Source organism: Pteropus alecto, unplaced genomic scaffold, assembly GCF_000325575.1.
Source record: "Pteropus alecto unplaced genomic scaffold, ASM32557v1 scaffold78, whole genome shotgun sequence".
NCBI lineage: Eukaryota > Metazoa > Chordata > Mammalia > Chiroptera > Pteropodidae > Pteropus > Pteropus alecto.
Genome location: NW_006443124.1, coordinates 7,771,857 through 7,796,092, shown reverse-complemented (window position 1 = coordinate 7,796,092; position 24,236 = coordinate 7,771,857). Strand labels below are relative to the sequence as shown.

At 42.6% G+C, this 24,236-nt stretch overlaps 1 protein-coding gene across 2 annotated transcripts in view; it reads right to left on the bottom strand.

Annotated features, from left to right (window-relative positions):
* Window positions 1-572: 572 nt before the first annotated feature.
* Window positions 573-24,236, bottom strand: part of SPOCK1 (SPARC (osteonectin), cwcv and kazal like domains proteoglycan 1) — a 456,569-nt gene continuing 432,905 nt past the window's right edge. The window contains exons 6-10 of one of the 2 annotated variants that reach the window (XM_006923091.3): window positions 18,348-18,464; window positions 14,666-14,887; window positions 9,466-9,528; window positions 1,963-2,100; window positions 573-1,417 (exon numbers count right to left, since the gene is read on the bottom strand). In XM_006923091.3, the coding sequence (XP_006923153.1) occupies window positions 1,227-1,417; window positions 1,963-2,100; window positions 9,466-9,528; window positions 14,666-14,887; window positions 18,348-18,464 (731 nt within the window). In that variant the 3' untranslated portion in view covers window positions 573-1,226. The remainder of the gene's footprint in view (window positions 1,418-1,962; window positions 2,101-9,465; window positions 9,529-14,665; window positions 14,888-18,347; window positions 18,465-24,236) is intronic. The other variant, XM_006923092.1, reaches the window with a different exon arrangement.

The window sequence follows — 24,236 nt, the reverse complement described above, 5'->3', positions numbered from 1 at the left end:
AAACGATAAAGGATATAAAATCTGTACTGCTTTCGTGCCCTCATCATGATTTGTTGGCTAGCAAGCGGGCAAGAGCAAAACCTCGAGTTAAGAATTCTGAATTTCCTTCTCCTAAGGAACACCGTGGTACTCCTTCTCAGCGAGCAGGGGGTTGTGTGTACATGCCTCAGAAAAAGCCCTTGAGTAGATTACATAGGGAAGGGAGGAGGCTGCGGCAGACAGGACCGTTGCAGGGGCTCTGAGCTGAAATGAGACAGATGGCTTGTGAAGCTGCCCACGTGGGAGTCGCATGGCTTGTGTGAGAAAAGTGATTTAGGCAGACAGAGGCTTATCCAAATCAAAGAGGCTTCCAGTAACTCTGCCGATGCCTAGAGAAGAGACCTCCCCCTCCTGCAGGCGACAACGTGCCGACTGTTAGTGCAGAAAAGGACTTCGATTCACATTTTTATTCCAGAAATTGTGATCCAGGTCTGGACAAGCTGACAGATTTATAATTGTTTTTCAAGTGAGTTTTTTTTTTAACAGATACCCACCCAGTTTTTCCGAGAGGAGTGCATACCTTCCATAGACACATAGCCTCTTCTGTACATATATACATATTTATGCATGTACAGAGAGAAGTATCCAGACGCCGTATTTTTAATAAAGAAAATCAGTTCCCCAAAGGGATTCTTGACTGAATTAAGGCTGTTGTTTGTAGGAAGCCAGATACAGTGATGTGAATAACTAATTTTTAATAATAAACAGCAGGGGTGGTGGGGAGCAAAGGGAATAAAGTCCAGTGTGGTGTGTTTTCCACGACATCTACAAGACACAAGAAAAGCACTTAAGACACCGTAAGGCCGGGAACCATGCTGTGATAACCACCAGTGTGGGTAGTCCAGAAAGGGTCTTTGACGTTTACAGGGTGGGGCTCCCCGCACTGCCAGAATCCCACATAAATCACATGCTCATTGCAAAAGTCTCATGGGAGGGAAGGAGGCTGTAATTCAGCCAGCCATTCCACTGTCTAAAAACATAACACAACACAACACCCTTCTTCCCACACAACCGTATGCAAAATCAGAATGCTCTGGGAACGAGGAGCTGTCTTCCAAACCTGAGGTCGGGCATAGAGAGCGACAATGGAGAACAGACCTTGGTGCCGTGGAGTCTTAGATACAAATGCAGGAACAGGAAGTGACTTGCAATTTTGTGCCAACCTCATGTCCTCGTCCTCGTGGAGACTACCATATGTACCCGACCTCATCATCTTTGTCGTCGTCCTCATCCTCATCATCCTCCGTCACTGCCCGGGTATGCACCCTCAGCTTCCCCAATCTGTCCTTTGGTTCCAGCTCCCGTTCGTCCTCCAGGTCATCTAGCAGGACCACAGAGCCGCCACTGCCGAAATCTCCCGAGGTTTCCTGTTCCTCTTCTGCAACATGAAGAAGGAACAGATCTGAGGTTAGTTCCTGCTTACACTTCATAACCCATGTCAGGGGTTCCCTTGCATGTGACTTAACTGTATTTTTCTTCCCAAACATGGGAGCATCCCTCTCTGGGTGGGGTTAGTCTACATGGAATGGACCCCAAGCTTTGTTCTGATAGGAACCCCAGAATTCTTGAGATGCTTCTACTTTCTTGGAAGATTTATAATCCTAATTGGAAAGTGAAGGCAACCTAAGTGGCTCTTGGCCTGTGTCAATTCCCAACTGTCATAAACTGTCGTCCAGCTCGGTGGTCATGGTGACTTCCTGTCTGCATAATCTCACGGGTTTCCACTGTAAACTCACTCACTGTAGACCACAGACACCTTCTGAAATTCTTCTGCTCAGACCCTGACATAGCGAGGACCTACTACTGTAAACTCACTCACTGTAGACCACAGACACCTGAAATTCTTCTGCTCAGACCCTGACACAGCGAGGACCTATAGGTGGCAGAGATCATTACAGGGCTGACACAGAAGGCCTTACTCACCACAGCTCACGGCGCCCTGTTTCCTGGAGCCAGCCAGTTCGTTCCCGTACTTGTCCACACACCAGCACTGCCCTGTGCTGCCGTGGCACTGTGTGGCTCTGTAATAGCCCTCCTCATTACACCGAGGTATGAATGCTCCTGGGGGACCAGAAGTGCAGAGATATTCTGGGTTAATGCCCTACCCCCAGACAGAAGGGGACTGATGTGTAATACGAGGTGTCTGCCGCCGGACTAATGGAGAGAATCAGGTGGTTGGGCATTACTTAGATCACAGGGCCGTGGGACTTGCTCAGGTTAGACAGGACTTCTAGTCCTTCTTGGATGAGTTCTTATTTTTCTCTATAAATTATGAATATGTACTACCCTTATTAATAATTTTTATTTTTTATGCTTTTCCAGTTTTATCAACATGTACAAAATTAATATAGAAATGCATTAATGTTGAAGTGCACAGCATAACGATTCGGCCTAGATTGTGACACGATCACCACAGTGGGTTTAGTTAACATCCGTCATCTCATAGAGATACAAAAGTTTTTTCCTTCTGATCAGAACTTAGAATTTACTCGTAAAAACTTAGATACATACCTTACAGTGTGTTAGCTACAGTCACCGTGTTGTACATTACATCCCTAAGTACTTATTTATAACTGGGAATTTGTACTTTTTGACCCAGCTCCCACTGCCTGTGGTGACCATAAATCTCATCTCTCTCTCTGTGAACTTGGTTTTGGTTTTTTTTTCTATTCCACATAGAAGTGAGATCATACAGGATTTTTGTCTATCTCAGTCTGACTTATTTCACTTAGCATAATGCCCTCAAGGTCCATCCATGTTGTCACAATTGGCAGGATTTTCTTTGTTTTTCTGGCTGAACAATATTCTGTTGTGCATATACACCACATTAGCCATTCCTCTACTGATGGACACATAGGTTTCCCTGTCTGGGCTACTGTTAAGTAATGCTGCAGCGAACACGAGGGCGCAGATATCCCTGCGAACTGGTGTTTTCATTTTCTTTGGATAAATACCCCAAAGTGGGAAGTGCTGGATCATGTGGTAGTTCTAGTTCTAATTTTTTGAGGATCCTACACACTGTTTTCCATAGTGGCTGCACCAATTTACATTCCCACCAACAGTGCATGAGTGTTCCTTTCTCTACATTGCAATCAGCAGTCGTCGTTTGGTGATAGTCATTCTAACAGGTGTGAGATGATCTTCTTGTGGTTTTGATTTGCATTTCCTTGATGTTTAGTGATGTTGAGCACATTTTCATGTACCTGTTGGCCATCTGTAAATCTTCTGTGCTAAATGTCTATTCAGTTCCTTTGCTCATTTTTTAATTGGATAATGATGATTTTTGCTATTGGGTTGTATGAGTTCTTTATATATATATTTTGGATATTAATCCCTTATCAGATATACGATTTGCAAATATCTTTACCATTCCTTTGGTTGTCTTTCCACTTTATTAATCATTTCTTTTGCTGTACAGAAGCTTTTTAGTTTGCTTAGTCCCACTTGTTTCTTTTTATTTTGTTGCTTGTGCTTTAGATGTCATATCCAAAAAATCATTACCAATATCTAGGTCAAGGAGATTTTTTTCTGTTTTCTTCTAGGCGTTTCATGGTTTCAGGTCTTATATTTAAGTCTTTATTCCATTTTGAGTTAATTTTTTGGAGTGGTATAAGATGGGAGTCTAGTTTCATTCTTTACATGTAAATATCTAATTTTCCAGCATCCTGTATTGATCCGACTGTCTTTTCTCCATAGAGTATTCTTGGCTTCCTTCTAAAATATTAGTTGACTCTATATGCATGGATTTATTTCTGGGCTCTTGATTGTATTCTTTTCCATTGGTCTGTGAGTCCCTTTTTATGCAAGTACCATACTGTTTGGATTACTAAAGCTTTATAATGTAGCTTAAATTTAGGAAGTATGATGCTTCCTGCTCTGTTCTTCTTTGTCAGGGTTGCTTTAGCTATTTGAGGTCTCTTGTGGTCCCAAGAAAATTTTAGGATTTTTTTCTACTGTAAAAAATGCCACTGGAATCTCGATAAGGATTGAGTTGAATTTATGGATGGCTTTGGGTAGTATAGACATTTTGACATATTCTTCCAATCCATGAACACAAGATATCTTTTCACTTATTTGTGTCTTCCTTGATTTCTTTCATTAATGTTTCATGGTTTTCAGTGTAGAGCTATTTTGCTTTCTTGGTTAAATTTATTCTTAAGTATTTTATTGTTTTTGAGGCTATTGTAAATGGATTTTATTCCTCTTTCACATAATTTGTTGTTAGTATGTAGAAATGCTACTGATTTTTGCATGTTAATTTTGTATCCTGCAAATTTACCAAATTCGTTAATTAGATCTAACAGTTTTTTTGGTGGAGTCTTTAGGATTTTCTATATATAAAATCATGTCATTTGCAAATATTAACAATTTTACTTCTTTCCAATTCTGATGTCTTTTTTTTTTTTCAGTTTAATTCTGGCTAGGATTTCCAGTACTAGGTTGAATGGGTGTGGTGAGAGTGGGCATTATTGTTCTGTTCCTAATAGTAGAGGAAAAGCTTTCAATCTTTTACCATTGCGTATGATGTTAGCTGTGGGCTTGTCATATATGGCTTTTACTATATTACGGTATGTTCCTTCTATATTTTGTTGTTTTTTATCATGAATGAATGTTGAATTTGTTAAGTGGGTTTTCTGTGTCTACTAAGATCATATGATTTTTATCCTTCATTTTGTTAATGTGATATATCACACTGGTTGATTTGCATATACTAAACCATTTATCCCAGGGATAAATCCCACTTAACCATGGTGAATGATCCTTTTATTGTGCTGCTGAATTTGGTTTGCTGTTATTTTATTGGAAATTTTTGCATCTTTATTCATCAGGGATATTGGCCTGTACTTTTCTGAGTTTGGTAGCAGGATAATGTTGGTCTCGTAAAATGAATTTGGTAATGTTCCCTCCTCTTCAATTTTTCGGAAGACTTTGAGAAGGATTGGTGTTAATTCTTCTTTAAATGTTTGGTAAAAGTCACCAGTGAAGCCATCTGCTCTCTGGTCCTGGGCTTTTCTACTTTGAATACTGATTCAATCTCCTTACTAGTAATTGGTCTGTTCATATTTTCTACTTTCTGATTTGAGAACTTTTTAAATAACTGATAAAACATGTTTTTTGGTATCCTTTACATTTATTTTTGTTATTTATTTGAATAAGATAAATTAGTAGTGGTTCAGTTTGCATCTATATTACTGACAGAGGCATATAATTTTGTTTTTTCAATTTCTGTATGAAAGCAATTAATTCAGAAAATGATTCAGGTATTTTTCTATACTTGACATTTTTGTGTAAAAGAAGAATGATCTCTTCCATGAAGGATTCACACATAAAAATGTTTTGGGCCTGGTGCCTATTTTGGGGAATGAGAATGGCATTCTGATTCAAATTAACTTTATGGTTTTTAAATCTAGTTGGGTCTTCCGGTTCTTTGTGACTCAAATGTGGTAACTCATAGTATCTATTACAACTAGATTTTCATAATTGTTATAAGTTGGTTTGTGGCAGTAGTTTTCAGAGTGTTCATACAGGACCAGCAGCATCACCTGGAAACATCTTAGAAAAGCAAATTCTCGGGCCCCCACCCAGACCTACTGCATCCGAAACTGAGAGTGAGACCCCACGAACCGCCTGAAAAACTCTTCATGTGATTCTGATACATGCTGAAGTTTCCAGTATTCTCTTATATCTGAGGTTACATCCCACTTTTAAATTCATTATAGTATTTGAGCCTTTTATATGGCCAGAGGTTTGTCTACTTCATTGTTTCCTGCTTTAGTCTGTCATTCCAGTTTATTGTGTTGTTCTTACAGCTTTCCTGATTTGAAGCTATGACTATTCTAAGATTCACTTTAGTTGCCTCCCTCCAATTTTGGTATACACTGCTTTCACTTTCAGTCGGTTCTAAATGTTTTATAGTTTTTACTTTATTTCATCTTTGACTAATTCTTTTAAAAACCCCAGATGTATGGGGTTTGGGCATTCTCATTTTTGACTTCTTTTGTGTCATTGCAAGTAAATTTAATCTTTTCTTTTTTGAGATTTGTTGAGTTTTCTTTTGTGGTATAATCCATGGCAAGTATTTCATTTGTGTTTGAAAAGACTCGATATTCTATGCTTATGTACAGGAATAAATATATATGAATATATGTGTATAAATCATGTTCAGTTCTATGTACATATTTTGGTCTACTTGAACTATAAGTTTCAGGGAGTGGTTTATTGAAGTCTCTGATTATGATTATAAATATGACACCTTGCAATTGTTATGCTTTGTTTTAAGGTTATGAGTATACCAATTTTTGATATAATATGATAAAAGTAACATTTCAGCAAGGTGATAACTGTTTTTAGAATTGGAAGTATTTGCTTTTGTCAGGCTTTAACATTATTATAAAAATGAGTCTTTACTATCTTTTAAAGTTTCTGTGTAATTGTTTTATATGAAACTCTCTTTAAAAATACCAGTTGATAGTATCTAGTGAGTTAGACCCAGTCACATGTTTCATGATTATAGATATGCTTGCTTTTATTTCTACCACTCTATTTTGGGTTTTCTATTGTCCCTCTTTCCTGCCTTTTGTTGAAATTGTTTTTCCTTCTATAGCTCTAAAACTACATGTTCTATTGCTATTATTACCCTTAAATCTACTGAGAAGCATACTTTTCCTAATATCTAATCTGTTCTTTCCTGAATAAACCAGAAATTTAACACATTTTTACCACCTTTTTCTCATTGCCCTCAATAGTCTGCAGTTTTAATTTCAGCTTACTATCAAACTATTTTTATAGGTCATTTATTTTGATTTAGCAGATTTTTTTTCACAGTTTCTTTTGGGGTCATTTATCGTCTGTAAATCTTTTAGTGAGACTTTACTCAGTCTAGGGTTACTAAACTTAATGCATCTATGATTTGAGAATATCTGTCATCACATTAGAATACTCATTAGGATAAGTTTAACATGCTAGGTTCAAAGTGATTTACTCTGAAGGTATTTCTCTTAAACCAGTGGTGCTTATCGGGTTCTCATGGAATAGACCCCAGAAAGAAGCATGGCAGGGGAGACAAATTTTTACTATTTTGAACCTGGATTTAACCTCTGATTCCAGCTGATTCTCTGTAGAGGGGGAAGCAGAAAAAATGGTGCAATAGGTAGAGCGGGTAAGAGGTGAGGAATAACAGCATTTTTGCATGTGTGTTGGGTTCTTCTGCTGCCTCCCCTCATGGCTTAGAGCTGATCTTCCCTCTCTGTTTTAATGTTGATGAAGATGCTCTAGTACTGAGAGAAAAATCAGTGATGTAGGAGAGAAGTGGGGAGAGTTTTTGGAGCCTGAATACAAAAGAGGAAATAAGATCCACATGAGGAAGAGATGGCTTTGAATTGAAGTAAAAGTCACAATCATCTGAAAACTAGTCTCATTTTAAGCGCACTACTGCTAACCTCAAGGTGGTACCTAGTAACCCTATCTTACTCTATCCATTCATTCTCCAGGATAACTCTTTTATACCTTTTTAAATCTCTACCCCATCCCCAAATTTAGCTGACCATGCCATCATTTCCATTTACTAGCATTCAACAACACACCTACACAACTCTTTGCACCCATATACTTTGCCCACCTTCCTATTACATGGAACTACTCAAATGCTCAGCTCTCAAGGCTATTCCAGGGTGACCTGGCTCTCAGCAAATGAGGTCATGGGTAGGAAAACCATTCCTAAGTGATAGGCAAGTCTGCTGATGCCACAGTGAGAGGGTATTACTCACACTCTAACTTAAGGGCTCAGCACCCCTAGTCTGCAGGAAAAGTAAGTGCTTTCAATAACCAGAAGGCAGAGAGATTTGTAAACAGATTCTCAAGATCTGTGAAGGAGGAGAACCAGTAGAGCTGGGGAACTGTGGGTCCTCCTCCTTGACCTGCAGTTGGAAAACAGCACTTAATAAGCAACAAACAAACATATTAGGCTGAACCCCAAGGTTGGTAAGAAGCAGGTGCTGCTCTAAATCTGTAATAGGATTACCACTCTAGGCAATAATTAGAACTGGTAGTAATTTATTGCTTGTTTTACTTATTTTTTGAATCAAAATGCCCCTGAACACCCGTATATTAGGAGATTTCACCATGTGAAAAACAACTTGTAAGCAAATAAACTGTATCTTTATGAAGCAGCCAGAGTAATCTCCATATGTTCTCTGTGAACCTCAGACACATAAACTCAAAGTAACCTCCCGCATGGGAGAATCAGATCAGTAAGCCCAAGGCCTTGTACTGGACAGAACTATGGCAGAGGGATATAGCCACTCTGCCTTCAGATCAGAAAGAGGCCTTTATACTTTTTCACACAGGAGAGGAATCTAGGCCCAGACCTAGGAATCTAGGTCAGAGTTACAGCTTTGGAGTTCTGAGTTGAACAGAGTGTTACCAGATGCCAAAAGTCTGGGACAAGCCAGTGAAATAATTTTCAAAAGCAGTAGGAAGGAGAATACACTTTGAGGTGACCCCAAAATCAGAAGAGACATCACCAGAGCTCACAGACCACCTACATCTGACAGTCTGCAAAAAAAAAAAACTTGCCCATCTCTATCAAGTAAATAAAGTTCTGAAATGGCAGGCTGCTTAGGGAAAGCACCTGCTCCTGAAAGCTTAACAAAAATAACTCTGAATTACTGTGTTACAGCTGGTCAGCTTTTTTCAAAAAGCAACGCAGATTCCTTTTCAGCAAACAAATGAGGTTTATACCCTCTCAGGGACGGCCTAGTCTGAATGCCACAACAACCCGAGTGCTGGAAACAGAACAGCTTGGAGCTAAAAGGGAACAAATGCTTCAGCAGGTTAGCATTTGTTACCTTGACTTTGTCCGGACTCACACGTCAGGGAAAATGCATTCATATGACCCACTTGCTTCTTCCTTACCGTGCAGACAGAATGGTAAGGGAAATGTGCAGTGTCTAAACAGCCTTATACTTTCTTCAGAGACCATGCATGGGACACTAAGAAACACATGCAAGTACACATATGTCTTTGAATCCTATCTGATAGATTCAGATGGGAGTATGGCTCATCTTCCTCAAGTACACAACTTGATCTGGGGAATATAGGAAATTTATAGACCTTAGAGTTGGATACTAGAGAGCTCCATTCAATGGCGGTGCTTGAAAGAAGGAAAAGCTAAGATCCATTGGAGCCAAAAGTAGGAAGAGATTACAACCCTGGGTGACATTTGACCTCTCCTCTTGCTAATTCTCGGCCAACAAACTGGTCCTCAGATTATATCCAGCTGCCTGAAAGAGCCCTGTCTGGGGTAAAGTGAGGCATTTCTTTCATGAAGCACTGGCCTGTAATTGAGAACCACTGCTGTACTCAATATTACAAGAGACATGATGGTTTAATTAGTTGTATAAATGAGTGGCAAGAAATTGTACTTACCCAATAGGCTTTTCCCCTTGCTCAGCTTCTGAATCCTGTTCATTTCATTCTGGCAAGGGAGACCTAAAAAATAATTTGTGAAAGTTAGTTTCCAGATGGTATGGGATATAATCTCTAATGATTGGCTTCACTTGTGACGTGAAATGTAGACAGTGACACACCTGGGAGTGGAATTACTCCATATGCTGTGGCTATGTGGCAGAACAAACTCAGGCCATTAGTGTTACTAATTAAAAAAAACAACTTATACCACGAGGTACTTAAAATAGTATTTGGGGGCTACATGCTTCGTACAGGAATTTTTCTCCCCACCACCAACTCAAGCAAATACCAGGTGTTTAATAGCTGATTTGCTAATACTTTTTCTTTTATATTAGGGAAGCAAATAATCAGCTAAGATTTCGATGAGCTGAGAACCAGGACCAAAGCTTACTAGTAGGTCAGTGTTCTGAATCCACAGGCCAGACCGACTGACCAGAGGGAAGGTGACAGACACTCTCCCCTAGGTCTTGCTGTAGGAGAGAGAGAGGATTAGAATGGCTGCTTCAAGACCTTGTGGCTCACGACCCAGGAAAGTAAAACACAGACCTCAAGGGGCAGCTATGAAGATATACAAGAGATACAGAGAGAGTGTAGAAGCTTGAGACCTCAACTCTGTCACCTCATAGCTGAATACTTTGGGCAGGTCTCTTTCTCTCATCTTCTGAGCCCTCAGTTATGTTGTTATGAATGAGCACAAAACTGTCAGTTCTCAATGGAGGACTGATATGGTGGAGCCGCATGGCCAAGTGGGGCACATAGAAGTGTGTGATACTCTCTTACCTCCCAAGAGAAGAGCTTTCTTCCATTACAAGCAAAAAGAAAGGTGACTTCACTAGTCCGAGTCTTAACTTGCTTTTGCAGATCCTGTGGCTCTGGGGGGTGGAGCGGGGAGCTCTGCTGTTTGTTAATGGCCCTCCAGGCATGGACAGAGGTGTTCTAATTCTCAGGGCACTTATACTACCTCTGTATGTACATGAGTACAGCCTGTAGAAAGTATCCGAGTCCCTATTTACATCTATTACCCTGAGGATATCACAATGCCACCTGGTCCTGCTGCTGGTTCCTTGTGAAAAACTGGTTGTAAAATATATTATGTTGATTTCTGTAGTTAAGATACCAACTGAAAACAACAAAAAGGGAAACAAGTTCCATCTTTGATGATTAAAAGTAGTATGTGCCCGATAGTGTTCTAGAACTTTACATCTTTACAACAACCATATTAGGGAGGTACCAGTATTATTCCTATTTTGCAAATGGAAATGTTCATTTTTGTAACCACACAGAAACATAGAGAAGACACTGTAAGGCATTTAGAAGCCTGCTCCTGAAGAGAAGGAAAAGTCAGTCAGTCGTGTAAACACTGTTTCCTGTGAAATAAGTTTCTAGTTATAAGACCCCTGAAATTGTCCTACAGTAATTTTTAAAACTCTACTGATTGAAAGATAAGGAAAAATAAATCAGACTAAGACCTACTAAAAATTGTTGCAAGAAAACCAGAAGAAAAACAAAACAAAACTCCAGATGAAAAATTCGTTAACAGAAAAATGTTTGCTGCTGAGCCAGTGAAAATAATTAACAAAGATTTCTCTAAGTGGTCCAGGATTCTAATGGAAAAGAGTTATGTGAGACCAGAGCTAAATGCACAGATGCAAAGGCTCAAGGATAAAAATGACATAGAAAGAAGCTACAAAATGAATGATCCTAAGAGACTAATCAAACGCAACAAAAAGGTTTTAATGCTAGAGCTCAAGAGACCATACGCAGCTCAAGAAAAGTAATAGAAAAACGAAGACATGTCCTAGGAAGTTTGTGCCCTTAAAAGGTAAATCCTTTTGACTTCCAGGCACAACGGTTAGTTACCTCACTAATAAAGGGAGAAAAATTGGTATGGGTTCACACATTATTCTATAGTTACACTCAGTGGTAAGCAAATAAAGTTTTAAGAAGATCAAAAAGCTATGACTCCCGACAGTTTATACTTAGCATCTTTTTTTTTTTTCGTATAAAGAAAATAGAAATATTTTCCAAATATTCAAGGACTAATTCAAAGAATAGAATTCCGATGAGAATCTTTGAAAAGATCTAAAACTCAAACTTAGTAAAAAAAACTAAAGAGAATAATATCAGAAGCAGTCAACAAATAATCCTACTACATGAAAAGTTTAAAAGTACACTCTTATAATTTCCTTGGGCCAAGGAGGCACTCACAGCCTTAATTGTAGAATTGCCTACAAATTAACTATAATAAAAGTACCAAATATCAATACCTAGGGTCTATAGCTAAATACTTTGGCAAAAAAATTTAGCCTCAAGTACATGCCTTAATAAATAGGAAATAATGAAATGTGGAAGTAAAATAAAAATTTCAGAACTGGTTTGGGTCAGGGACGGATGTGGTGGGACCCCAACAAAAAATAAACTTAGAAGAAATGCACAAAATGGGGGACAGAGAACTACAACAAATTATCTCATTCGGCTCCACCTGGGTACCCTGTCCTGCCACAGGTGGGGATCCTGGCTTCCTTCAGCAATTGCTGAAAGGGCAGCCTAACCAGAGACATGCCGTGTGGCCAGGTAACCAGCTCTGTCTCTTGGTTAAGGCAGTAACGTCACCCCTGGGGCCCTGGCATTACATATCCAGGTGATGCGTTAGCACTGAGCCTCCGCTTTGATCAAGCTAAACCTGAGCTAACCTTGACTAAAGTCACATGATTTTATATAAACTCAAGCCCAAAGCTATCATTAAGCTTAATGCTGAACCACTACAAGCATTTCTACTGAAGTGAAAAACATGGCTATTATTTAATATCGATTTGGAGGTACTAGCTGGTGTGATTAAAAAAGAGAAAGAAATGAGGTATAAAAATCAGAAGGGAAGAGCAAAAATCATCACTATTTGCAGATGACATGATTGCACACCTGAAAAAAATCCAAGGAAACCAACCAGAATAACTATTTAAACAAAACGAGAATTTAGTAAGGTAGCTGGGAACAAAATTAATATTAAAACAACCACCAGTGAGGAAATATAATATCTGAGAACAAAACTTATAACTCTACTGGTTAACAGATTCTAGGATAAAAGGATTCAATATTATAAAGCTATCAATTCACTCTAGATTAATCTAATTTTGCATGATAGTAAAAAAAAAATACCAGTAAGAATTTTTTAAGTTTGCATAAACTGATTCTCAGCTCAAAAAGTTAAACATATATAAGAATATCTAGGAAAATTCTGAAAAAAGATTAATGGCAGGGGAGAGTGGCCCCACGAGATATTAAAACATATTGTAAAACAACTGTAATTTAAACAGTTTAGAACTGATTTATGAATAACTGTTCTTTTAATAGGGCAGACTATCTGGGAATAGATAGATATAAGATTCTATGTATGATAAAGGAAGCATTTCAAATTGGTAGGAGAATAATGGATTTGTCAATCGGTGACAAGCGCACTGGACAACCATCTCCAGGGATTGGGCGGGGGGGTGCTGGGACCCTACATGACCATCTAAAAAAATCTAAACTGATACAAGATTTCAATAAACAAACACTCAACGTAATCCCAAAGATACTGAACAAAACACACAATAGAATTACTATCGTTAAGTGGGAAATACCTTTCTAAGCTTAATGTAAGCTTTATGGCTTCTAAGAGGCCACAGAATAAAAGATGGAGAAATATGACTAAAACTTAAAGTTTCTCCCTAGAGTTGAAGTTGGGGGGAAATAGAGAGTTGAAGTTGGGGGAAAATTTGCATCATATATGTCTAGAACAGTTCTAGTCCTTAGAGAAAATTCCTATAAGACAACAACAACAACAACAGAAAAACCCCACAAGAACCTGATAGGAAAAAAGCAACAACAACAATAACAACAACAACAACAAAAAACCCACAAGAACCTGATAGGAAAAAAATGTGTGAAAACTAGACATGTCAAGGAAAAGGGAACTCAAGAGTGTCTCAAAAATGCTCAAGCTACATCATAAGAGAAATGAAATGAAGCCTATAAGGAAATATAATTTCCCTCAATTTGAAACTGTCCACAAAGTTCGACAAAACCATGGGAAAATAGGTATTCTTGTATATTTTTCCTGAGACTAAAAATTGTTACAACCTCTTTGGAGGGAAAATTGGAAACAGTGCTCAAATTTGAAAATGCACATGCCCTTTTGACCAGCAAGTCCGCTTTTAGGAATGTATCTTATAATCCTATAAACATACAGACATTCCTACTTTGCAGTGAGTGCCCTTCTGTGAGGCCTACGTTTTCTGCTGTTTGTGTTGTCTGAACGTGCATACACACACAGACAATTTAAATGCTTTAATGATAGTAGCTACCTTCCTTTCCTGGAGGTGGGTTCTGACAGCCAGGCCTACAGTGCTACGCTGGAGCCCTGACTTAACACTGGACCAGATTTTTCTGGGAGCCAGTCTCTGCTGGTGCCCTGAGCTGTGGGCCATCACACATGCTCATCCCTCCCCAGGAAGCTGAGACAAAGGGAAGTAAAGCCAGACCCCGGGCCCCTCAGGGAGGCTCAGAGCTCCTGCCTCTGGATCCTGGAGTCTTCTGGTCTCTAGTCTGCACAACTGCAGGCTGACCCTCCTGACTTTGTGCCACATGAGATACCTCTGTATTCTTTCCATTTACTTCTCAAATCTTGTCTCTTTCTTCAGTTAGCCAGAGTTTGTTTATAACCAAAATATCTTTGTCTAAGACACTCAGTATAAATCCATACTATCCTAGAAAAGCTGACAAGTGTCTCTGTTTAAGGGGAACGGGGAGAATTCATGTGCGATGGGAATTACGCTACTTTACATTTGTACAGTATTACAGTGATCTTGGGAATTATGTAGCAGATGTTTCTACATCCATTTTACAGATGAAAAGTCTGAGGCAAAATATGGTTAAGAGATTTTCCCAAAAGGAAGACTGAAATAACAGACTCTTTGATTATGCTCTTGTGTTTTCTAACATACCATGCTAAAAATGGAATTGTAAAAGAGGAGAAAAAAGCCTTTGGGCCTGCCATTAAATAGGGTGAATGCTTTATTCTCTAGCTGTGTCTTTCTGCCTGCTGGTCTCCACCTGCCTCCCCAGGAGGTGGTCTACATCTCCGCCCTGGGCTCTGGACCCCACCTCTCTCCCACCTTACCCCCGGGCTTCTGGAAGCAGTAGCACCACTCATTGTTAGAGAGCTTCCCGTCCTTGAAGGAGTCACAGGAGTTGAAGAGAGGCTTGATACAGGGCTCGTACTTGTCCAGGTAGATGGCATTGATCTCTGAGGGGTCAAGCAGGAGGTCGTAGTTCATGTCCAACTTGTTGAACATCCAGCCCAGGGAGTCCTTGCAGATGGGCAGGATGCTGGTGTCAAACCCTGCCGAGGGAAAGGCATGCGTAAGCTGCCGCCAAGCTGGGTCTTTCCTGACCACAGAGGAGGCCCAGGGTCCACCCCCACAGCCTCCCCTCACCAAAGGTCTGGTCCCGGAGGCTCTCTCCTAGCATATGATCTTGGTGGTGGCGGTTTTTAAATGAAAAATTTTAAATGCACAAAAACATAAGTCAGCATTGTAGGAAAATAAGTTCTAATGGGAACAAATCCCCACTGCTAATTTATCTGTGATGTATAATGGTTTTTTTCATTTACTGGACTTGTTCAAAACAGAGTATGCCTGAAAGGAAGCATACAGTGAGCTGTGGAACTAACTGATGATTCTGCAAACTATGCTTTTATATTTAAGGGAAAAAAAAATTATTTGAAAAGCCAAAACAAAGAAACTGTTGTAAAAAGGATGGCAGCAAGGTGAAACCGCAGTCTGGAAGCACTGGTCCTGCCCCAAAGGACAGGTAAACCCAAGCAGTCTGACCGTGAGTGGGAAACAAGCTGGGCCCCCAGGCCCCCGCCTCAGTTCCACGTGCTACTCTCTGCAGTCCCCTTCAGAGGTACATGATGCGGGACCCAGACTGACTCAGACAATAATTTCTTTCTTATTTCCTGGGGGGGAGGAGGGGTAGTTTTCTTAAAGAATTATTTGTTTCCACAATGGAAACTGTATGCACTCGAATAACGACACTTTGCTTAACACCTGGGATCTTGCGTCTACTATAGCCAAACCCCAGAGAGGGCATGCGCCAAATCTAAAACTGAATTTCTTTCAGAATCCAGAGCACCATGCATTTTCAAGTTATTCCACAAGCTGGATTTCTAGGACTGGCTTTATTTTCCTGGAAAATTGATGATTTTACTTTTGTCTTAAGGCACTCTTCTAAGCACTTTATACTTAATCATCTCACTGGGTCCTTGTAACAGTCCTATGAAATGATGCGATATCCTCCACTCAGGGCTTAGGTTACTTGCTCAGGGTCTGACAGTGTGGAGCTGGGATCCAGACCCAGGCGGCCCAACCCGAAGTGTGCATTCTCAACCCTCCACTCTCAGGTGCTTCTGCCTCGCACGACACATGGCCCTCCTGCCCTGAGGACCTCCAGTTGGCTAGGGTGCCATTTTGGGGGGTAGGGAGTGCAAGGGAGGTTACGGTGACTGTAATTAAGGGTCTCGATAGGGTCAACTGCCCACTCCTGGGGTTCCTACCCACATCCTGGTCATTGGGTTGCATTACCAGGAACCCCTGCTTAGTCAGAGGATTATAAGGTATAGCAACGTGCACCTACCCTTTTTAAAGCTATCTTCCCAAGGCGTCTTAACCGTCAAGTAGACAGCCTCCCTCACTGAGCTCTGGCAGAGCCCCGTGCTTTGGGCGGTTGAAAGGCCTGTTAGACTCTCAGCCCTGGACTCCAGGCACACACTGCGCTATTTCCTTCAGCAGCCTCAGCCAGGACAGGCACATAGTGGCTGCTCCCTAAAAGTATTTGTCGAGAGTTTTCTAGCTATTACAAATTACCCCATCAAACATAACAATCTTTCCACGTTTAAATATATTCCTTTCACTATCTTAGAACATCCCCTTTTTCAAGAACAGAGACTGTGGGAACATAATGTGGTCTCTTCTTTGATTGAAGGTCGTGATTGAACACTCTCGATGATGTCCTCAGGGGCTAAGTAAAGGAAGATAATTTACTCTGGCACTAAATGGCTCCACACTTTTTGTACAGAATATTTTATGTCACATGCATCAATTTTATAGGGTGTTAACATTTTGATACATTGGAAAGAGGAGCTTACTGCTGACCACCAAAAAGAAGTGCCAAGCTCGCTGGGCAGTAGTCTAAAGGTCAAGTCCACTGCATATCCATTTGGAAGGTTCCAGGAAAGAGGCACCTGCATCTGATGTGTAGGGGAGGAGGGGAAACAGTGGTTCTTCTGACTGGCCCCAAGCATGTGGGACTTGTAGGGTTCCCTGGTTCCCCCTTCAGAACTCCTGAACTGACAAACACTCTCTCTCCTCTGGCCTTGTGGACTAACCAGGTGTCATTCCTTTTTATCCCCTTTACTCCAGTTGCTTCAGGACAGCAAACCAGCCTCTCTGGGGACTCCGTCTGCTTCTGGCCAAGGACAGGTCTTTGGCGGGCTCCCTAGTTTTCTGCAGGAGTCCCTTGGGACTGGAGGCCACAAGAAGCAGCTCTCCACACACCAACCTGCTCTTTGTTGAATGGCTGGTCAGAGATCCCCGGGCCCAGCTGCTCCTGGAGGATCCTGGGAAAAGCCTCTCTAGACCATCTGTGAATTAATTGTTCACAGACTCCCAAGGCGTCCCCAGCCGAAATAAAAAGAAACTCCTTACTTCTCCTTCCCCACAGGAACTACCAAGAACCATTCTTTAGACACTTAGATTCTGGAACACAAATACTATCTTTCCCTTAAGGTAGAAGATCCAAACTTGTGAAAGAATTGTCCCCTAGATCAATAGTCTCTACTAGTGTCTGTAGCTATGAGCAGCAGAGAATAACCCCAAATTAAGGAGATCATTCCTATTTGGGCCAGAGACCTGGTACAGGTTAAACTGTAGATCCTAGCAGCCCCCGAACTCCACATACTTGAAGAACTGCCTTGCCGAGTCACCCATTCTGTGCTGCCAGGCCACAGTGTGGGGCAGCCTCCCCTAATCACTTTCCATTAAAGGCAACGAGAGACTCCATCAAAGTGCAGAGATGAGGACCCATTCCGAGCTCTCTCCAGCTTATGAAGAGGCTCTGAGTGTGGTCTCTGCCAGTTCATGGGGGAGGTGGACACCTGTATAGGAGTCTCAGTGTTTGCTATGGAACAACTTCGTTGCTCCAAAATAAAGGTCAGTTTACATAAATTAAGTTATATCCATAAATTGAGAGTCTCTGTAGCTATTACAAAGCAGAATATACTCAACAACATAGTTACAGTATATTGCAAAATGATAAAAGGTCATAAAACAGTGTGTACACACACCCACACTTTTTTTTTTTTTGAGAAAGAAAAAAGTATATACCACAACGAGATTAAGTTGTTAAAATGGTGGGTTTATAGATTTAAAAATAAATTATATATATTTTATATGTATTTTCCAAGATATCTATACTAAACATATAATTTGCAACTAGACTTTTAAAAATACAGTTGATCCTTGAACAACGAGGGGTGGTTAGGGGCGTTGACCACCTGCACAGTCAAACGTCGGCACAGCTGGATCAAAACATGTAAAACGTATTCTATTGTCTTGATTCTAAGGCATTTTCCCCTCCTCTGTAATTTGATATTTCTGAAATTGGGACATATTTTAAGTCAGTGTATATATTTAATGTAGTGTCTCTTTGCTCACCCCAAAATGCTAAATCTATGATGTCTCGTAACTGAGAAAACGTGGAATTTAAAGTAAAATGAATGAGTAAGAGGAAAGTGGTCTCACTGCCTTGGGCTGCATCAGGGCTGGTGGGCTTGATGACCCTGTTTGCATCCTCATGAAGGGCTCCAAACCAGTCTTTCAGCCGGGAAGCGAGGCTCCTCAGCTCCTTGTCCGTGCAGGCTGGAGGAAAGCAAAGGTGAGAATCGGTGAGTCCACGGTGGTCTCCTGTTATGAGCTCTGTGCCCTCACCATGCGGTGCCACCAACAAAGCCATGCCTACACAAACCTCCCTGCCCAGCCACGATATAACTCCTTACCCCAACTTGGAAAACCCCCCAAAGATGCTGCTATCACAGGTAAGAAACGTTGACAAAGACAGCCCTGACTCCCAGGGCAGGCAGCATTGTTCAGAACTGACTTTGGCCTGCCTCTGAGCTGCTAAAGTAAGTTGTCATGGTCTCACAGTTGTGCATCAGCCTCAAAGGCCGTCACGGATGCCTCTTGCTAACCTGATAAAACTTGCTGTTGCAGTTTGCCAGAGAAGATTACATTTTCACTAAACTCATGCCAAGAGATTAACACTCAGGAATAGCTAATGCTCTTAGGGAGAGGCGCCTGGGACACCAAAGGCTCCCAACAATAGCAGACTCTCAATTCTGTTTTAGCCCAAGGTTTGGATTTGTGGATATGGGGTATTTTGCCGGTGTTTTGACAGACTGACTTGATTTTTCCAGATAGATAGATGGATGCCTTCTCCATGGAAGAGTCTTTCTATTTGCAGCCCATCTATAGCTACCCAGTTCGCCTTTTAGGTAGGACAGTAACTGGGGCCAAAAGGATACACTCCTAAGAACAAGGAGAAATCTGCTGGATGGGGAGAGGGGTGCAGGCTACCTGAAGGTCGCAGAGAGTGCTGAGGTAAAGCTCGAGGGAACAAATCCCAGAGAAGGGACAATGGTGCAGAGAAGTAGCCGACTTTCCCCCGTCTCCCTGACTTACCCTCATTCTGGGTACTGAGAATCTTGACAAGAGACAGGAAAACCCGCAAGGGATTTAGTGAACTTTAGTAGGTGGAGAGACAGAAATTAAAGATTGAAGGGGCCAAAATCCCTGTAAGTGAACCCCACAACTGTCACTTTTCCCAAAGTCAAAAGCTACAGGAGACAGGCTGCGAAGAAACCAAGCAAAAACAATGTTACGCTGCAGAGCCAGACAAGTTCTGAATGTCTCCTGCCGCTGATGGGACACAGGTTAAGGCTGAAATCTACCAGCACAGAGAGAGCCCAGTGAACACCCCAGGCTCTCACTGGCAGACATGGGGGTAACGGTGAATGAGTAGACAGTCATGCCACAACTCCAACTCAGCCTTCAGTGACTGCAGGCTCTCCCTGAATTGAGGCGATAAGCCCCCACCTGCTTTGCAAATGGTGGAATCATCTCCAGAAGAAACTGATGTCACACAGACCCTCCCTTCATCCTGACCATCCTAGTCTGCTTCCAGGCAAGCCCATCTTTTCTTAGCCTGGGGCTTGGTGTTGAACAGAGAGCCAAACTTTCTAGACCTGAGGCAGGAAAAGTCTGTCCCACCCTCCATCTGAGGGAGGTGAGCAGACCCAGGCGGGTTCAGTGCAAGCTCAGCGCTCTCTTTGGAACTGCTGCCTTCATTCCAGCCAGGATCCAGACCTACACTCTGCAAAGCGTGGAGCGACTACGTGGCCACTGTTCAGACCCAAGCCACTAATGACCCCAAGACTGCTTTGCTTTCAGCAACCAGGACGTGACTATCAAAACACCAGCCAGGAAATGACTCTGAGAACTGACTTGACAGGCAGCAGAGTGGAACAGCTCTGGGCCCGCACTGCCTGGGATAAAGCCCAGCTTTACTGGCTGTGGGACTCGCACAAGTCAACCTCTCGCTGCCTCAGTTTCCTCACCTGTAATCTCAAGATATCACTATGTGACTATAAATTAGAAAAGGTATGTAAATTACTTAGCAAACCACACAGTATATAGTCATTACTCAGTATGTGCTAGCTATGACTTTTACTAACACTATTGTTATTTTTAAATTGAAGATTTATATGTAAGCTTCGAGCAAACATCCACATCATTCAGAAAACCAGTAAGACAAATGCACCTAAACAAAACTGGCTTTGGCCACCTAGGAAATAGGTGAAAATGTATACTTGTGCTAACCAATACAGTCCCCATTAGCCATATGTGTCTATTTACATTTAAATTACTTGAAATTAAATATGTTAAAATTTAGTTCCTCAGTTGTACCCACCCCATTCCACATGCTCCATGGTCACATGTGGCTAGGGACTCATAGGACAGCACAGATAAAGAATATTTCCGTCACAGCAGAACATCATATGGGACAGCGTGAGATGATGTTAGCCACCCCTTGGGGATTTCTGGCTTTCGGAGGTTCGTCACGACGTCCAGACTTCAAGGTTGTGTCTCTGTCCCTTCCCTTCAGTCTTTGAAGACAAACCGAGGAAGGAGATCACAAGCCCACGCAAGTCCAGAACCAGCGTGATGCTGAGCCACGCACACAGACGAGAGGGGAAGGAGTCGTCGGCTTTGCCCGGGTACCGGGACCGGCCAAAGGGGCAGGTCCTGGCACCTCTGGAGGAAGTGCTCACATCTAAACAGGAGAGGATGTGGTCTATTTCTCTGAGGAAATGTGATGTGGACTCTACAGCTAACCTCACACTCAAAAATGAAAAATTAATAGCATTTATTTCTTCTCATTTGCCATGCACGCCATCTATTCTAAACACTCCCTAAGCAGAGAAAATTGCCAAGTCAACTTGCAACGGAAATGGATCCTCATGTCACACTGCAGGATAAATTAGTCAGTCATGTTTAACTAAAGCCAAACAGATGTGCAGGTAATCTGTATCTTTAGAAGACTGCTGCCTTTCCCACAGGCTTTCCCAAGTATGCGGGCTTTTGATGGTGATGGGATCGGGCACTGGAACCCAGGAAGAGCAAATCTGTCAGTCGGGGAGAAGTCGCAGTGAGACGCCACTGGCACGGGCAGAAAAAGATCAAAAAGTCAAAGTGGATATGGGAGGTGCTGGCCCTGTTCACTCACTGCGTCCTCAGCCGAATGGTCCTTATGAGAGTCAGGCACAGCCTGCCTGGAGCGAGAGCCATCCCCGAGAAAAACACAAAGACGACACCCTGGAGAGAGCTGTTTGTTCAGATTTGGTATTCTAGCCACAACAGACAGACTGGCAATGGGAGAAAAATGCTCGTCTTTTAAGATGCCTGTCACAGCCCCCGACAAAGGATTAATGCTTTCAGAAAGGGGACCCAAAGGTTACATCCCACACGCTCAGTTCCTTCCTGAGGAAAAGTAATTTTTGTGGGGAGAAAACCATAAAAAACCACATCCACCTGCCACGCCTGCACTCTGCCCGGAGGCGGGCCAGTCCCTGGAATTTCTGGACTAGAGAGTCTGGTGGTCTGTCCACTCCTCCTGGTGAGAGAAGCAGGCGCTCAGGCCACCGGTATTGGACTCTTTGGAGGAAAAGATGGTGCTATCATGGGAGAGGGTTTGGTTCGCTCGTGAAGGCCGGGACCTGAGCCCCGTTGCCACCACACTGCCTTCCCGAGCGAGAAGCGGCCGCCGGCCCTTTGCTCTCTCACTTTCCATCAGCTCCCTCCTTCCCTCCGCCATGGCTTCGGCTCACCTTCGCCTGCTCTCACCTTCCCAGTCGTTTCTGCCCAGCATCCCATTCCTCGACGCTTTCGTATTTGCCTTCTTGTTTCTATAAGTCACTCCCCATCTTTCTTACATGACCTCAGTCTGCTCCGGTGAGGCTGGGGTGCTGGCAGACCTCCAGTCTCTGCCTCCTCAGTTCTCTGAAAATGGTACTGCCACGTACTCGCGCCCTCGGGACAAACACAAGGAACTTGTCCCAAATTCCTACAAAACTGCCCTGCGTTTTGCCATCTCTGCCGCCTTTCTTCCGAGCCCTGTCACCACCACTGCCTCCCAGCAGCACATGGTAACAGGGTCCTGATTGGTCTCGTGGCTTGCTCCTGTTCTTCACATTCTCTTCTTCATTCAGCAACCAAAGCCATCTGTCTAAAATGGACATTTGATCAAGTTACTTCCCCACTCAGCTACTTCAGAGGCTCCCAGCCACTCTTCACGCAAGTCCAAGCTCCATCATGTGACCTGTGGAATCTGGTCCCAGGGGTCATGCATCCTTTGGTCTGTAGTCTTTTGTCCTGGGCCTCATGCTTCACCCTTACTGTCCTTCCCACACAGTGTTCTGCCTGGAGCACACCTCCTCTCTGTCTTGCTAACGCCAATTTCTCCATCAGGTCTCTGCTTTAAAGGTAATTCCTCCTAGCAGGCTTCCCTAACCCTCAAACTAGGTCAGTTTTTCTTGTTCTATCCTTCCAGTGCCTTGCTCCTTGGACGGCACCACACCTGGAACTTCTCGCTCCGTGCCCATCTCCCCCTCTCTAGGTCACGGCAGTGTAAACATGCCTGAGTCTGGCTCAGCCACTGGGGCCAGCATCTTCTGCACTCGGTTCCTGGCATGAAGAATGCTCTCGACACATACTTATTAACTGAGTATAATAACCCTCCTGCTTTTTGTGAACTTTAATTTGTCCATCTTCAAAATGGCATAATAAAGCTCAGCTCATACCATGATTTTATGCAACAAGAGAATAACAGTAAAACATACCTCACAGCTACTGGCATAAATTTATGTCCCCCTTCCCATATCCCAACATTTTATTGCATGCTATTTTCAAAAAAGCCTGAGGAGATTTAAAGAACAGCCTCTCTTCTTATGCTGTAGATGGGACAGAAGTCTAAGAGGTTCCGGTTGCAATATATGTCTGCCCTCTCCCAAGCAGAAAAGTTCCGTGATGGAAAAGCTTTCTTAGTACTTACCATAAGGATGGATACATACTAGCTGTGCAGATTATATGTATAGAAAGAAAACATGAAAGAACACAGAAGTTACCAACTCCCAAAGTCTAATAGCTACCAAGTGGCAGAGATGGGGTTTGGATCCAGGTTGTTATCCTGCCGAGCCGTCCCTGGGTGCTGGACTGGCTCCTTGCATGGGCTGGCGAGAGTCAGTACTGAGGCAACTAATATACTTGATCCGTACCCTGGGCTGGGCAAAATCAAAACCTCAGGTCCTTGCACGGCAAGGAATTTATGCAGGTGAAGCCACAAGCTGAGTATTAAGAGGACAGACGGGGAGAGGGAGCAGGTTGGGCTCTCGTCTTCATTAGCTTTGGTGTGAGAATGGCGGGCCTTCCGAAGGGCTTTGCACAGCCCTCAGCCTTCCTGTTACGCTCCCAGAAGCATGTATCACATGTGAAGCCACTGGGGCTTCATTAGGGAAAAGTATAGCGCCATTGCACATTACTCCAAAATGTGCAAAAAGCAGCTCCCTCCCCCAGGAAAGCACAGCACTCACTCAGGCAGAAAGAGGGCCCAGGTAATTTGGTGTTCTCCCAGCAGACTTTTCCTGTCTGTGTGAAAAATAGGAACAAAAATGCTATAGGCAAGTATAAATAAGGCACCAACAGCCTCCATGGAAGGTATATAGCCATGAGAAGAGAATGGGAGTGCTTTTCCCACCTGAAAACCCTCCACCCTCCTTGACCTAAGACCTGGAGCTTCAAGGGGCCTTAAGTTAGACTGGATTGGAATGCAGAGAATATTCAGACGAAGCCAGGAGTGCATCGTGAATAACCAGGCTGGTGGGAGGAAGAAGGATGCGCTGCTGCTGGTGTGGTGCCATACGGCAGGAAAGTTGTTACAGGCTCATCGCAGCCCCCAATGGGTTGTGGGAGGGGGGAGGGGTGTTCTGACGGATTAGTTTTTGCTCATGGGGAAGTTGGACAGCCCGGGTATCAGCTACTGATGGGGAGAGAGGATTGCTTCATAGCTGAATGAGTAAC